Raw genomic sequence first — 17,870 nt, forward strand, 5'->3', positions numbered from 1 at the left:
TAGAATTATTTGTATTTAATTAATTAATTTGTTATGCTTGTATAAAAAAACAATATTATAACAACATTCAGTGTGTATAAACAAAAATAATAATAATAATAATAATTATGTATATTATGTTTGTTTAAAAAAAAAAAAAAAAACGATGGCATAAATGCAGTGATATGTGGGTAGGGACCCAATTTATTTTATGTAATAATTATTTTAAATTGTTATTTTGGAGCGAATGAGCCACTGAAAACTATATAAAAAATAATAAGAAAAAAACGATGATACAAATGAATAAAAACATTTTATTAGCTAATTAAAAAATATATTTCTGTATTGTCAAATGTTTTGTTTGTTAATCAATTATCTAAATCTCTCCAGTCTTCATCGGTTGGGGGTGTAAACGATACACTAAAGGGCAGTTCTCGTTCTAACGCTTCGACCGTTGGAGTATTGAGGGGATTTTCCATGAGATCAACTTCTTTCAAATGCTTCAAACACGATTCTAATGTCCTTACATCTACATCTGAAATGTAAAATCGTTTTTTTAGTGCGAGTTACATATTATATTGAAATGTAATAAACTTTGCTTCAAATTATCACATTTTGACGGCAATGTCTACATGCAAACAAAGATATGGGTAAGCTTGTAGGTACATTAAAATATAGCTACAATTGTTTTTGTTTCAATAATGTTAAAAAACTATTGACATTAAAAAAAGACTGTTTCTAGTTTAAATAATAATATTTTATTTTGTATAAATAGGTTTGAAGTTTTTTTTTTTAATATTTTTTCATTGCTATTAAGAAATTATTGTGTTCGATTAACATGATTTTTTCATGTAGGCACGAGTAATTTACAAGATTTTTTTTTTATAAAAATCAATTTTGATAATCTTAACTTGCTATACGTATAAAATTATATTTTTTATTTTACATTATATTTATCATAGGTATTGGAAATCATTCACATTCACAACAATACTTAGGTACTCATTATCTATATCAAAATTGAAATTGTAATTACAATGTAATGCTAATGGACTAATGTTTGTACATTATTAATCTTAAAATCTTCAGCTTATTGAATTTACTATAAGACATGTATTTATAAATTAGTAGTATCCACATACCTACTTACATATTACACCCAATGCAAGAATTCATAGCCTCAGGTATTGGTACTTTTTTTTTTTTGATTTATACAATAAAATACTCCTAGCTTACGCTATCTGTATCTAATAATGAAAACGGTAGGAACATGTTTAGTCTTTCTAAGTGCGACAAATGAAATAATTTCTAATTATTATGAAGAAGTGATAAAGTTATTTTGGTGGCTTAACACTAAGTGTGTTTAAACAAGTAAGTCTTCGCTGAAGACGACGTTGGATCGGTAGTAGTATGTTAACAGTGCATTGATTCTGTTGATTTCTGAATAGACTTGAAAAATGAAGTGGTTTGATTATTCGATTGTGTTATTAATGAACATTTTTTTTTTTTTTTATTTATTTAGATATTTCTTTGTAATAACTACACCCCTTGTAGTTAGCTGGATGACTATTACCATAGTTAACACTAAGGAAGAGTTTTTTTTTTTTTTTTACGTATTGACTGAAATTACTACCATCTGGGTATTTTACACGCCGAGGAGAGAGATGGTAGAATTTTTTGGTTTGTGAAAAACGATGACAGTGAGCACATTATGGAGTATCTAGAAGATTTCCTAGGTTCGACTGATACAACACGATGTAACAATCTATTTAAGGAATATTTTTATTTTATTTGTTGATGCATTTGACAGCAGAACTGCAACAATAGGAATGGGACACTTAAAACGATTTAGTGAACAAGTAACGGATGTTACGTGAAAATTCAGATCTGATAGAGCTTTAAATATAGACTCTTTTGAAATTGAGACTGGGAGATTTCTTATGATTATGGATAGATGGTTGCCGTTAGGCAATTGATACGTGTAATATAGCATTTGTGAATCATCGAATTTTTTCGGTAATGGATCTATAATCGTTGATCGATAAGTTTAATTTTAGTGCGTTTTCGGTGTGATTGATAGTAAGATCGTCAATGATTAATGTAGATGATGGTTTATAGAAATTTTCAAAGTCTGTTATATTGTAAACATATATGGGCAGGGCCAGATCTAGGGGGGGGTGAACCGGGGCACTTGTCCTGGAAGTTTTGGTTGGGGGGCGCCAAATTACAAAATAAGTCGTGTATATATATTAATAGTTTTTATTAATTTTATAATAAAAGTATTATACAAATTACAATTTCTCAAGGCTGGGCAAGTTAACGGTTTTTTTAACTTGTTAAGTTAATATAAAAAAAAGTAAGTTTAGTTAAATTAAAAGTTAACTAATGTATTTTTAATAACTTCGTTAAGTTAAAAATTAATTGATAAAAAAAATTAACTTAATTAAAAATGTAATTATTTTCGAATCTGTAACCAAAACCAATAAAATGAATGACAAATTTGGAATTTGTGTCAAGCTCATGTGACCAATCATGTAGTATGCTAAGCAGTATTTACTGAGGATTTAAGGTGGGCAGTTGACGATTTTTGAATCAAAATGTTCAGAAATAATTTTTTCCCCATAAGTTATATTAATAATTTCAAGTAATTAATAAGTAATAACGTGTTTCTCGGGATGTGTGGCGTGTGCTTGTCACTAGGTATAATGAGTTATGGTTTACAAGAAAACTAATTAAGTACACGAACGCGACGTCGCGACGACTTCATAATATGATTACTATTATAATATTATTATTACCTAAACGTGTATAAATTTATATGTTCAATGTCCTTTTTCATTATATATTATGAAAATAATATACATATAATTTTAATTGTATAAAATATACAAAATATATAGTAATACCCAATATCATACAACTCGTATTCATAATGTGTATTGTGTATAGACGTATAGTACTAAATACTAAATAATGAATAGTATATAGTATATAGTATATACTGTAAGTATATTGAAATATTGTATAGACATCAACATTCAACATCAATAAACACAAATTTATTACTATAAAAAAAAAAAAAAAAATAGTTATAGTTAACTATAACTAGTAGTGGTGTGAAAAATCCGGATTCACCGAAGTTCGAAAATCCGGATTCATGAAATTCGAAATTCGTAATCCGGATTCGGAGAAAATTCCAGATTTCGGAATTCAAATTCGGATTTTACTCGAAATCCAGATTTCGGATTTTGAAACATTGAATTAATATATTTTATGGATTCCTTATATTAAAGCCTTGATAAATACACATTTTTTTTTTTAATGAATTAATATATTTAAAGAAAAACTTTTAAAGCAAAAATATAACAACAACAACAACAACAACAACAATTATTAATATTGCCATAACGTGTAGATATTACGACCTAAACTCAATTTATACATGAAATTAGTAACAACATTTATAAGTATCAGAATAATTTATCCAAAAAGACAGGATAAATAATACCTAAATATACTTTGTTCAACTAACAGAAAAGTACAAGTAATAATGAAAATATATACTTAATTACAAATATAATAATTTAAGTTTGAAAAATTATGATGAACAACGTTCAGAAAACTTGCTTTAGAATACAGAAATCCACAATGTGAAACCAAATATTCGGATTTTACAACTGAAAATCCAAAATCCGAAATCCGGATTTTTCGGATTTTCGGAGAATCCGGATTTATTTCACACCACTAGTATAATAACTAGTACTTAGTTATTATTACATGCGGGTGGGTAGTACCCACTGGATACCTATTACCTGGATACAGGCTATCCACCTAATACCTATATATATATATATTATATTGTGTAGGTATATAATATCAAACAACCGGTATTAATTATAAATTTTCCCATTTAATTGTAATGACATAATTTCTCAAGCCAACAATGAAAAAAAAATCAATGGTTTATTTAAAATTTTAAATATAACTTAATTTTAAGAAATATATATATAAATAATTAACTTGAAGTTAACATGTTAAATATGTTTAAAATTTAACTTATTAAGTTAAAAGTTAATTTCAAAAAAAAAAGTAACGAGTTACTTAATGTTATAACTTAATTGTAATTTTTAACTCGTTAATGCCCAGGCTTGCAATTTCTATTTCCATTTGACTTTATGGTTATAACAACAATGGGAAAAACTCAAAAACCCAATGGATATTATTTGTCTACTAAATATATTTTCTGTGACTCATTTTTGTATATTTTATTGCTAATAGGATATCTACGAACTATAAATTACGATAATCAGACAACACATGATGTTAAAATCCGATTAACAATACTGATAAATTAATTTTCTTCGACATGTAACAACTATCAAATTCAATTATTTCAATCGAAAATCTAACTGTCAAAAATTTAGATTATGACGATATAATTAACGATTTTGCCGCCAAAAAAGCAAGAAAACTCAAAATTTAATGATAATTTGTTTGATTATTGTATAATGATTATTTTCATGTGTTAATTTGTTATAATTTGTATTTAAAGTTTTTTATTTATACATATTTTTTCTAATCTAGAAAACAGATATATTTTTTTCTTTTATTCTTTTCGATTTTTTTCTTTAGAGTTTAACTGGTACATAAGTATAATTGTGGGCATAACAAAGGGGGAGGGCGCTAATTTTATACTTTGCCCCGGGTAAAATATATACTAGATCACTGTATATGGCACCGGCACTGTATATGGGTGGTATTTTTTGACTAACCTCATCCTGTTGATTATCTTTACCTTCGCTAGAAGTAGCAAGGTTTATGTCAGTTTTGTCATTTAAGTTAGACAGAGTAGAATAGCGATTTTTGGCTGTAACGCGTTTTTTTTATTTATCACTGGTATCTACCATTTATCAATTATTACTGATTTTTTTTTTTTTTATACCACTTGTATTTTACTTTTTTATATAGTACGTATAATACAATATTATACAATATGTATTGTACAATTTATATCACTGATGGTAGTAGGTTCCAGAGGACCCAGCACCATTCCCAGAGGGCATGCAGATTTAGTTGACTGTATTAGTCGTCAATAGCGCAATTATATAGGCTCAGAGAAACATAATTATGACCTAACGCGAAGACTATCGATAACCAACTGTGACTTTATTACTAAATTCATACAATTACAAAGATACATAATTACATATAAAACATGTTTCTTCATACTTATTTTTATTATACTTATTTATAGATCTGATTTCATAATAGTAAACTTATGAAAATAATGAATAAAATCTTGTTATACATTTAGTTAGTCACAATTAACGGAAACAAACAATCAGTGCACTTTAATATTTATCGAAGAGAAATTTTTCTTTTCTAATCAGTTCACAACGCATTATCCATGCATATTACCTAACCGGTATTTATCACCGGTAAACTACTACATTAAAGCCAATGATATGTTATAGCAATTAAAAAAAAAAAAAAAAAAAAAAAAAAAAATAATAATATTGAAAACCCGTGCACGAATTTATAATCGATAGTCATATTAATTACTGGAACATTTGTACTATATATCGTGTAAATATTTATAAACGTATTGATAATTAGTTAATCCATTAGGTATTTAAACGTTTAATATTCAGTTTTACTTACCTATAATAAAGTTATTATTGGCAATTAAACTTGTTAATTCTGATAGACGAGAGACTGGTTCGGGTAACTCAATGAACGAGTTGTATGATATGTTCAGCTTTTGAAGACTTTTCATTTCGGACAGTTGTTCTGGGAGTTTACTGATTTGATTATGAGATAAATTCAACTCTAGAAAATAGAATAAACAAATACAAATCAAACCAACATCGAGAAACGATAGGTGATGTTTATGTTACATTGTGACTGTCAAAGTGTAGCGTGGACCGTGGGCTATAGTTTAAAACATAATTTATTTTGTTGTTAAAATGGTGTTCAAGCAATAAACAGCTTTACCGTGCAAACAGGTAGTAGGGGCATAGGCGCAATTAAGGGAGCGCAATAGGGTTTTTAGCACCCCTAAGTTTAAATGAAGCACTCTTGTTTTTTTTTTTTTTCAGATCTATATAATCTATAGTCGAGTAATTACAGTGAAATACCGTTCAATTTTATTTTCAGAAATTTCAATACTTCAATTTGGACTCTAGTTTCGTTCATGAGTAGGGGCACTACAAAAATATTACGCAATCACCGCAAAATCTCAAAGCTGTTCTTCGATAACTTGACAGTAACAATCCTGGTTGTAGCAAAATATTGTGATTTCGTTTTCCTAATGTTAAAATAATTGTGAACACCGAACGGTAAAAACACTTCACGGTACACAGTCGCTATGTTAAGCAAGGGTGGTTTTATCATCAATTACGTCATGGAACGAACACGAACATTCGAAGGGACATCATCGGTTTAGATGACTATTACTAGGTACAATGAAGTACATTCCACTCTATGTGTATATATCGCCCACGTTATTATACCAGTCGTCGATCGTTTAACATTTATACGAACTCGAACATGCATTTCAGTTTGGATATAAAGATCACGAGCAAAATTTTGGCACAAAAGGTAGTGTTTAGAGTAGGTAAACAAAATGCCGTACCTATAGGTCTTTGACCGCATCCTTCGAAAGATATTGCGTAAGTAGGCGCGTGCACGGACGACTATTTCGATAGATGTCTTAAGTTTTTAAGGGCTACGGTTGCACGAGGGAAAATTGTATTCAGTCACCTATCTATCTATCTAACATCAGCGTTACGTGTACAACAACTAGTGACTGTTAAGAATGCGTATAAAAATACAAACAAACATTATTTCATTTTTTAAATTTCGTGGAGGGAAGAGGGTTTAACCCATAAAAAATTATCTTTTACACGCGTCTGATGGTATGGACACCGTTCACACTGCTTGGACGTTGTTTTAACGAATTTAGTTTACGCGACAAATTGGCTATAGCACACGGCCAATATGCACCGGAGAAATGTGTGTTAAAGTCGCATAAAATATTACGAAGTAGACATTTTTTCAAAGTGAACCTAGAATATATCGGTAGATCGCATGATTTGTAATACAATTATTATTATTAGTTCGGAACAAGTTAAAAGATATAGTTTTCCCGTCGTAGCCGGTGCGGGTAGCTAATTTAAATATTTTCAACACGAAAAAGAAAAAAGAAAATGTAAGTAACTATATTTTTCTTAGCTCGGGTGATTATCTGTATTGCTTAACCAATGATTTCTACGTCGTTTATGAAAATCGAATAGAAATCGGAAATTTGTTTAATTTCTTTTATTTTCCTTTCAAAAGAATTTATTCGTGCATCGATAACACGACGGTATATTATTGTCCCGGCGGAGTAAATTAATTGATTTGAGGTTTCGAAATTTATCACGTTATGTTCCGGGTCACGCGTGTCTGCGGATGCTCCGTAAAAATAACAATAGTCCAGCACGCGATCCGTGGAAATAAATCAACACTGTTCACACACAATATCGCACAACTCAAACCACGAGATTTTCAAACGAATACGTTAACCGTTACACAAAATGTAATTCTTTATCTCTCCCCAAAGTTTTACAATTAATTATAAAATCACTGTTAACGTATCGGCAATATTAATACCGTACGCCCACTTTGAATTTATGTTTGAATACGTTTTTTGCACCGAAATACCGACCGGTACACGGGTACAACGTGGTGTGTACGTTGAATACAATACGATCAACAACCGATTTTTATCGTCTCGTCGATTTTGTTGTCTGCGGTGTACAAACGGTTTGGTCGTATTGTCCAACAACGGGTGTCAGCTGTTTCCAATGCCGGTTAAGCTGTACACGCTGTATTCAAATATGACGTACACTCTCTTTGTACTGGTCACCGTCGTTAATTCTGTATAGAACGCGTTGGTTCTTAAAACGTAAATAATAATCAGGACATATAGATGGGGGGGGGGGGGTCTAAAATAGTGTGTACTCTGAAAATTAAAGTGTGCAGTCTGAATGACAAATGTGTGTACCAAGTTCTTACATTATTGACTGGAATAAAAATTATTGATGAAATAACAGTGAAAAATGAAACATAATAACTGTAATATATAATCTCACACAGTAATACAACTATTAATATCTATTAATAGCACAGGTGAATTCATACAACTGCCTATTATATTATTATTATATTCAAATATCGTTTAAAATTTTACAAGTATATTATTGTAAAAAAGCATATTGGTATAAAGTTACGAGCAACAATCGGAAATTATCACTCGAGTAAATTAAAAATGTTTATCAAAGAAAAAACTAAATCGAACTGACGAAGAAATATTAATGCTATTCGAGATTTTGTAATTAAACTGTCGATATATTGACTATAATTATTGTACAGTGTTACCGTCAATTTGTGAGTCGATATGTACCTGTTAACGGTTAGTTATTAGAATTTATACAATATAAATTATATCTATTCGTTTCAATCATGTTGGTAATTTTCTATTATTGTATTTGTTTTTAAATATGGCATTTATAATAAATTATTGTACTCGAATAATGATCTTGATAATATACCTTGTGATTTGAACGATTGAAGTTATGTTCTACAAGTTATTAAACACGGATGTGCATATGATTAATAATTAATAATTATTGTATTTTAATTGTGTCTTATAGCTAGTTATTTCTTAAAATCATCAATCGAATAATTAATTTAAAATAACAATTTTGTAAAACTATTTTAGTTATAATAAGACATAAAAAGAATATAATCATAAGGTTTTCAAAATCGGGTTATAATATTAAATAACGTGGTATTTTATAATTGGTAACCACTAAAAAAAAAAAACCCAGATGAAATCTATTTTTTGTATAGCTTACAGTCACTATAGTTATTATTTCCTGGTTATTACTTTAAAAAAATGACTATTTGATTTTAAAATGATGGTGTTAAGTATTCTACTAGTAATTTAACAAAATCACTGATAATTTTAATAAATCAAATGTTAATAAGATCATGATTGTTCATTTTTCAATCCATATGGATGATCGTATGGTTTCGTAGAACATCTAAAAATCAAAGAGAGGTACAATTTGAATGAAGAGATGCAAGTTTCGTGGTAATTTCCCGTCTAGTCTAAATAAAGTGATCAATGAATTATAAATTCGATAATCGTCCAATGCCGATCACAATAACAATAACACGGTACATACGTGCGTTGGATGAACGCACAATGACATAGTATTATTATTTTAATCTAACGAACGAATTTTGTTGTAATAACATGTTTTGGGTTACAGGTTTCCTTTCATAATTACATAACAGTACATATGTAATTCGTACGTATGAGTGCGCATTGCGTTTTCGTATACTTGTATGTTTGTTTTGTACTCGCCTGTAATACTCGAAAACCGTTCGGCGAACTTCACGGGCAGCTTTGAAATGACATTGTTCGACAGATCGCACTTGATCAAATGCGTGTTCTGCAGGAGCAGATAAATAGCGTCGGGGATCTGCATCAGCTGACATTCGGACAAGTCTGAAAATTATAAATCAAACCGTTTAGTCGCGTCGTGGTACCGCGGTTTCTTTTTCGTTTAAGGATGTTTAAGGTCTTTCACGAAGTACATATATTATTATGATTATTATACACGCCGTTGTGCAAGCAATCGGTCGTTTCGCATTTACAGGAAGTCCAGATGTAGACCGTTGAAGGTCACGCCGTTACCGCGGTATATCTTTCCGTACGTACCCGGACGGTTTCAATGTCTGTCACCCATATATGGTGCATAATATCATTTGACGCGAAACCGGAATGGCGAAACAATAACGACGCAGCGCTTGTAAAAATACAATATATTTGCGAGAGATCTGTGGTTGAAAAAAAAAAAATTAATATTATTTTAATACGTAATCCAGGAACTCGAAAACGTTACATACTATATATATATATACATTGCATTTGTTTTTAATGCAAATAATTTATGCGTATGGTATTTTTATTTTTGCTCATAAAGTCATGAACGAGCGTCACGCGTTAGTTTTATGTACTATATTGCTGTACTTTATGGTTATGATTTTATCTATTTTCATGTAATACCTACACGTCAACAGAGCCGTAGCAACCAAATATTGCGCCCGGGGCGATACTTCAAAACGCGCCCTTATGTATGTATCATTTAAAATTTTTATTATAATTAAACATTATTTTCACTCAAATTATTTTATAAAATAACTTTTTAATACTAAAACAAAGAGAACGTTGAAGTTTTTGTAAATAAAATACACAACATTGACCAGTGTATTTTTTGAGATAAAATGCAAATTTTTCAATTCTTCGCCCTTCCAGAATTGCGCCCGAAGCGTATGCGCTTCTCGCCCCTTCCTTGCTACGGCCCTGCGTGAAAATATAATTTAATGATAATAAACGGACTTTTAAGGACACTTCATGGATACGATGCATAGGTAATAATTATGTTTTGATGGAATTAAATAATAATTTCAGTACTCCGTTAAAATAATTAATTATTTTACGACAGTTGAAATTTTCGATGTTTATTAACTACGGTTGGTTCGATAAATTTGTGTTTTGATTTTTACTCAAACACGACAATTGCGAATAATAACGAAAACTGCGTAAGAACTGTGTTTGCGGAAACGTAAATAAACTTTCATGGTCAAACATCTCTACGCCGTTACAAATGCATATATATCTAAAGAAAAATGTTATTGTTTAGTTTCAGCAAGTCGATAAAATAAAGTTTTGAAATTATGTCGTATAATTTAGTTTACGATTTTTTTCATATCTATAAATTGCGTTTGATAAAATAAACTTCTAAATTATTCCACTAGATGTAACAATAATAACTGTAAACTGTAATATCTAATGATAAAATTATAGTTCTTCGAATTATTCTCTCTCGTGTATACATTTTATTGTATTATATCGTTTATCTCTATCAAGCGATGCACCGATCATAGTCTTTTATAGTTTTTAGGGAAGTTTAAAAATTGCATCACCTGTGTTATACTTGTTTTTTCAGCTCCATTTCCTTGACACCCCCACTCTGGAATTCGGAAAATTTAATTCAATAATTCATTTGTGCACTTATTTCTGAAGTTTGTACTTTCATCGTTCTCGTGATATTCAAAATTTGTTGTGGGGGTGTCAAGGACATGCTTAACACCCTCACTTTGGAATTAGGAAAATCAAATTCAATAATTCGTTTGTGCTGGTCTGTACACCTATCCCCGAAGTTTATACAAAATGTTCTGGAAGTTCTGTCAAATAAAATCTAACATTTTTATACCCACCACCAGAGCCGTACCAAGCCATTTTTTACTCTGAGGCAGAACTGAAGCAATGTCCCCTCCCTAGGTTTTAGGTTTGTCACACTCATAGCTTTTAATATGTATGATACAATTCGGAAAAATCTGAAAAATTGTAATTTGGTTTCTAGCAAAACAAGAAATAACATTATTTCTTAAAATAAGTTAATTATATAAAACTTTTGCGCCCCCCAGCTTCAGACGACCTAGGCAAGTGCCTCACTCACCTCAGCCTAGTTACGGCTCTGCCCACCACTCAATGAGAAATAGACGGAGTACATAAAAAAGAGACTAAGTTAAAAACAGCTACTTTTCAGAAGACAAAAAAAAACAACATCATAATTATATAATAATATCTTCAACCATTGAGAATATTAATATGATTAATATAATAATTAGAAATACATTTTAAAATTAAATTATATTAAAATATGATTGATACTTATGGTTATATACAAAAAAAAAAAAAATTGTACATTTACTTAGGTACATTAAAATTAGAAATTTAAAAATACAATAAAATTCCTAATGACAAATTTAAATTTCTTCTTCGTCATAAATAATAAGACTCAGTAATTGTTTTGGTTTTAAAATTAATATAATGCTATAATGTAACATTTTGGTTATTAGGGGTGATAGATTAATGATACATTTTTTTTCATTAGTTATTTGTAACTTTTTTTTGTAAGCCATAAGTAGATTATTAAGTAATAATTTTTCTCCATACCAATCTAATTTTTAAAATTCGTTATTTTCTTTAACTATTGTTTTATAAAAACCAATATTATTTCTCTCTAAACCATTTTACCTCACTAAACACATTTTTTTCTTCAATCGTACTGTTTTTTGCCATTTTATATAAATTATTTAAGTCGTAAAAATAATTTGATTTGATGTCTTTCACATTAAATTAATTTTTTTTCGCCAATGAATAATTGCTGTCTAATTATAATGATTTATAATAGCTGAGTACTTTTTACTCGCTGTTTCTATCTTTACACGGTCGATTGCATTTCATACGTGTATGACCAGAAATCAATTATTTGTGGTCAATTATTCAATTACTAAAAAACATTATAAATTTCATACATCAAATAAAATTCAATATTAATTTATATAAATAAAAATTTCTCATGTCTGGCTTAGTTTTATTGGTAATCTTATGGATTCTTAATATTATATCTGCTTGGTAGTAGTGGTATAACCTAACGATAAAGACATGACTAATCAGTAGAAACGCAAAATTACTATTTTAGTTATATGGACACTTATAGGTAAACAGTTACAGTCCGCGAATCTATCAAATGTACACAGCCGCCATGTGGTCCATCGATGGATAATAGATATTAAATGAAGTAAACTGGTGGTTTTTTTTTTTAATAATATTTTATTTTCATTTTTGTTAAAAAATTATTTAGTTATTTAATTTACCTAGTCTTGTCAACATTAAATTCATAATCGTTTTGATCATAGAATAATAATTTAAATTATGTTATCTATGATGGGGTAACCATTTTGGTTATTGATATCCGCAACATCTTAGTTTTTGCTATGAATGTGTCTACACAATTATTAGCAATTCTCATAGTTGATTCAATCATAATTGGAATTCATAAGTAATCAATCAATGATAATTTGATTATCCAACAAAAAATAAACTTAAATTTAGAATGAAAGATCTAGAATGATTAATATTATTAGATTTATAATATTTAAGCCGAGAATACCATTGAATGTGAGAAAATAAGTAGCGTATAGTTGTGACTTTATGACGATGTATAAATTTACCTTTTAATAATTTAATACATTAATAAGAATCCTGGGTGGATATATCCCTTAACGTAGTACCACTAAATTCAATTTTCTGGATATTTTAAAAAATTTGAGCTGTAACAATTTACCGAAAACATTTTTTCTTTAACAAATTATACACAAATAATAACATAAGTAGGTCATAACAATAACTACAAAAATAGTTAGTCGTAACAATAACAATAACAATAAATGTTTGTAAAATTTAAGTTGTACCAATTTATCGACGACTTATCGTTCTGCACAAAGTTTAAAAATAAACGAACAAACCAGCACAAATGCATGATAAAATTTAATTTTCAAAACTCTGAGGTGAGGGTGCTGAGTATGTCCTTGGCATCCCCGCGACAACATTTTTAATATCTCGGGAACGATGAAAGCACAAACGTCGGGAATATGTACATAAACCAACACAGTAGTATGACCGAATTTGATTTTCCAAATTCCAAATTGAGGGTGCCAAGAAAATGGAGCTTTTTTTTCGTTTTTTATACACACACGAATAGTGAACATTGATATCGCACCCGATATATGTGCACCGGAGTGGATTTTAAACGCGATCAAATTGATTCCGGTTGTTCTTGTTTGACGATAATTTAATTGGTACATTTTTATTGTTAACATAATAATGGAAAAGGAAACGCTTTCTTTTGTTAAGGAAACAGGCATAGATTTTCACGTTGATACATTACGTGCTACATTAGTACGGTCGAATAATTAGGCCGAACGAGGTGAAAGTGAGGAAATCACGACTCGCGCACGACGAAATACAAATCTGGAAATATTAATTTTTTCGAGTAACGATTTACAGAAAAACCATTTTTAACGGTTTTTTTTTCTCAAAGATTCGGGAATTAAAATACATATAAAATATGTAATTTACGAACATTTCATTGAAATACATAATACGTGTATTACCGTTATTGTTGTGAAAATCGTGGGCACTTCAGATACGCAGAAATCATACCGACCGATGCGGTGTATTGCGTATTAGAAAACCTAGATACGTATTTAAAGTTTAAATAAAGTTAAATTTCAAATCATAACCCGATGGTAAAAATAGTTCATTTGGACGGAGTACAGTCGAAGTTTTTAGGTGCACCTACCTACGCACGGTATCGAATCTCTCAACCCGTGTTTGCGCGGCGCGCGAAACTCCATAATTTCACTGACAAACGCTTTGACGTGTATAAACGTGTAGTCCTCGAGACTTAACTTCGTGTCCAGTCGTTCGCTAAGCGTACACGTTTCACGCAGAAAACGATTGGCCGTTTGAAACCTTTGGACGGTTCGGCCAACAATCGAAATGCGGTTCAACTGAACTCTAAGTGATTCATCGATCACGTTCAAAGGACGGGAAAACATTTTCATCGATCCAGCTGGGATCTTTCCGTTTCACTGCCAAGTGTCGTTGCCGTTATTTCGAATGAGGCGGAGTTTTCTTAGCTCGCAAACGGTCCGACTGAAATATCCTGAGCGCATCGAACGACCGATTCGAATCGGTAGAACAAATGTCCTTCCCCCCCCCCCCCCTGAGATCTATGATACTGGTGCTAAAATGCGTTTTAAATGTCTTTCCGTTCGATCGTCGACGGGATATTCACGTGTTATCAACAAGAACGCGTGATCGTCGTGATCTAGCGGAGTCTACGTCGCATCCAATCGTGTACGCGCGTGCGTCCTGCAGGACACCGTCGCGCTCCGTTCGTTTTTTTCCACCCCGTCCCGCGGAACCAGCGCGTCGCTCACCCAAATCGTTGCTCTCCTGCGCTTCGTTGCACCGGTTCACGACACGGATCACCGCGTTCCCGGCCAGTCTGGTGGACACCAACATGACCGCGGTCTGCTGCTGCTGGCTGTCGGCCACTTCCACCTCGGCGTCTTCGATTTCCTGTTCGATCGGCGGCCTCATCTCGTCGGCTGCGGTGGATTCGAACGAAAGTAAACGTTTATCGCGTATCCGTATACAATATCTCCGACTTTGCTCTGCGGGTACTCGGCACTGTCACCGCGTGTCCGCCGAGAAAAACGAATATCCGTACGAGGACACAGACGGCAGCGGCTAGAGGAAAATATCCTCAAACGGACGACGGTTAAACGGACGGACTGGGGCGCGCGCGCACACTTCTGAACGTCACCGGACGCGGCACGGACCGGACTGCCGACCCGTTCGGTAATGGTCTGCGGCGGCGATCGCGCGCCGCCGTCGATATATAGCCGCGCGCGCGTTGCGGTTCACCTCGACCGCGCGCGGTTATGTTTAGCTTTTGTTATTTTTAGTCGTCCAAGCGCGCACGTCATCTCCGGTATTGACTCCGAGGACCACGTACGCGTCTCCGATCTCCTTTGTGACACACGCGCGTATTATATTTATCCCGCGCACGTGTTACCGTCCGCCACTTTTTTTCTCACCGGATTGTAACGATGTCGTCGCGCGTCCGTTGGTCCGGCATAAAGCCGCGCTTTTGTGTCGCGTTAAAACAAAACCGCGCGCCGTTGCCAAGAAAAATCCTGGGGAACACGGGAGAACAATGTTTCCGCGCCACAAAGGCATCAGTTGGTCCGTTTTATTTGTTCCGCGGTGTACGCTCACCGTCATCTCGTGTCACGGGCGTTCGCCCCCTCCTCTAAATCCGTGTTTAAGGAATTTGTTGTATGTGAGATACAAATTTCAAATTTTTTCCTAATGTGGATCGTTTTATAACGAAATCGAATTACGCGTGGTTGTCAATACTGATTTGGTGGGCTTTTTGTCGGGTCCATACTTAGTGAAAAGAAATCAAATAAAACACAAGCGTAACTTTCAAAACACCGACAGGTGTTAAAAAAGAACTTCACATAAGTCGGTTCTGAGTGGATCCGGCATTAGATTAAAAAAAAACCAAAAATATTAAGGATTCGCCTGATTTAAACATTACCAAAAATTTTACTTGTACATTTTGTGCCTGTATTAAAGAAAAAAATTGAGTCCCCCCTGCCCCCTAGAAGTAAGTCTTAATACGCCCCTGCATCATGTCGATAGGTGTTCGGCCGGGCCACTGCGGTTCCGAAAAATCGAAATGCGCGGTTGTTACGCCACTGAACACATAGTTCCACGTCGTGATCCGCAACGATTTTCCGTCGTACGATCGAGTGAAACATTGGTTACCGATGTGCACGTAGTGCGTTGTCGGTTTTAATTTCTAAAATTTCAACTTTGTGTACGATGATCTGAGACGGAATAATATATTTAATTTTTTTTTATTACAACCGATTGGACAGATGTACATTTGGACACATCGGATGTACGGTACATTCTGAGTAAAAAAATAATAATATTTTATCAAACTATTACATGTACAAAATATACATATCTTTTGTTTACAATTAATATTATATTATTCAATACGTGAATTCTCGACAAATTATATCCAAGCACACCTCGTTTACAATTTATTTATACACTTTTTATACTGTTTACAGTTAACATATGTATAGATCGTACATGAAATACATTTTAAATTCACTACATAGTCAGTGCCGTAAAAATCATAGGTTCAGACGGTGCACAGCATTGTGGCCCGCAGGGTCAAAGGACCAATAGCAGATAACCGTCAATTTTTTTTTTTTTTGAATTTGATTTAATTTGATTTATGATTATTGTATTATTATCTTGTATTTAATTTTATATAATAAAATGTAAAATTCTGGTCTTTTATTTGGGATTATTTTTGTAAATATGTATTGGGAAAAATACTAAGCCTGGAGTAACATAAATAGATTACTTTTATATTTTATTGTAAATAATATTTATAAAATCAATAATCTATATTGATATTATATACTTTATCTATCTTTGTAGTTTATTCTACAAGTTTTTTTTATTAATGAAATCCATCCAATATACAATTGTGATATTGTATAGATACCTACTAAGTTGAAGTTTTACACAGAATTGTTTCAGCAAGAAAATTATCTATCGGTTCTTTAAAATTCAATAAATCCACAAATACTGTCCGATCTAATGAGTAAAAAATTCCCATAGCCTGAAGTCAGTCAGACTTTTTTATGCATCTCAAGAAAGAGGGTCCCGTGTACATTTGTCTGCTCCTGGATCTTTAGCATTCTAGTTACGGTACTGTACTTGGTTAGTTAGTTATTAAAATTGTGAGTATCTTCTCACGATGATTTGAATATTGTTTTATAGAATTGTAAATTTATAATTAAACAAAAAAAAACAAAAAATCCATTATTAATGTATTTTATTTATATTTTTATAAAATCCGTTGAATTGACTCTCAAGACAGTTTATATTTGCTAAAGATGTCGCGTGAAATTATCATAAAGCTTTTGAATAACTTATACGAATGTAACAAGTTAAAGCGATAGCTCGGAGTTTTAAATATTTGATTAAATACGACTTTATAATTTAGTACAACCAACGATGTTATTTTATTATGTAAATGTATGTAAACCAATCTGTAAACAATTGTTTTCAATTTTTGTAGAACTCGGTTGTACAATAACAGTAAACACGTCGACTTCTCCCGTCACACCGTACGTGTAGCCTTTTGTTCTAACATTTAGTGTGAACAATGTGTACACCATGCATTAAAGTGAATATTTCAGCCGACTACCGTGAGCTATAGAACGATAAACTAAAAAAACCAAAGAATTACATATGGTATTTGCTTTTTGAACGCGGTCACACGAATTAGTAAAACTTATTGATATGATTTGAAAATGTTCGA

At 31.8% G+C, this 17,870-nt stretch overlaps 1 protein-coding gene across 1 annotated transcript; it reads right to left on the reverse strand.

The window, feature by feature from the left end:
* Positions 1-155: 155 nt before the first annotated feature.
* LOC112687647 (leucine-rich repeat-containing protein 40-like) lies at positions 156-15,348 on the reverse strand. Its single transcript, XM_025560483.1, has 4 exons — positions 14,890-15,348; positions 9,395-9,538; positions 5,641-5,808; positions 156-514 (listed from the first exon to the last, which is right to left on the reverse strand). Exons 1-4 carry the CDS (start codon positions 15,050-15,052, stop codon positions 348-350), a joined length of 642 nt encoding a protein of 213 aa, XP_025416268.1. The 5' UTR covers positions 15,053-15,348; the 3' UTR covers positions 156-347.
* Between the last annotated feature and the right edge of the window lie 2,522 nt (positions 15,349-17,870).

The sequence above is a fragment of the Sipha flava genome, unplaced genomic scaffold (genome assembly GCF_003268045.1).
Source record: "Sipha flava isolate LNK unplaced genomic scaffold, YSA_version1 35a_pilon_pilon, whole genome shotgun sequence".
Lineage (NCBI taxonomy): Eukaryota > Metazoa > Arthropoda > Insecta > Hemiptera > Aphididae > Sipha > Sipha flava.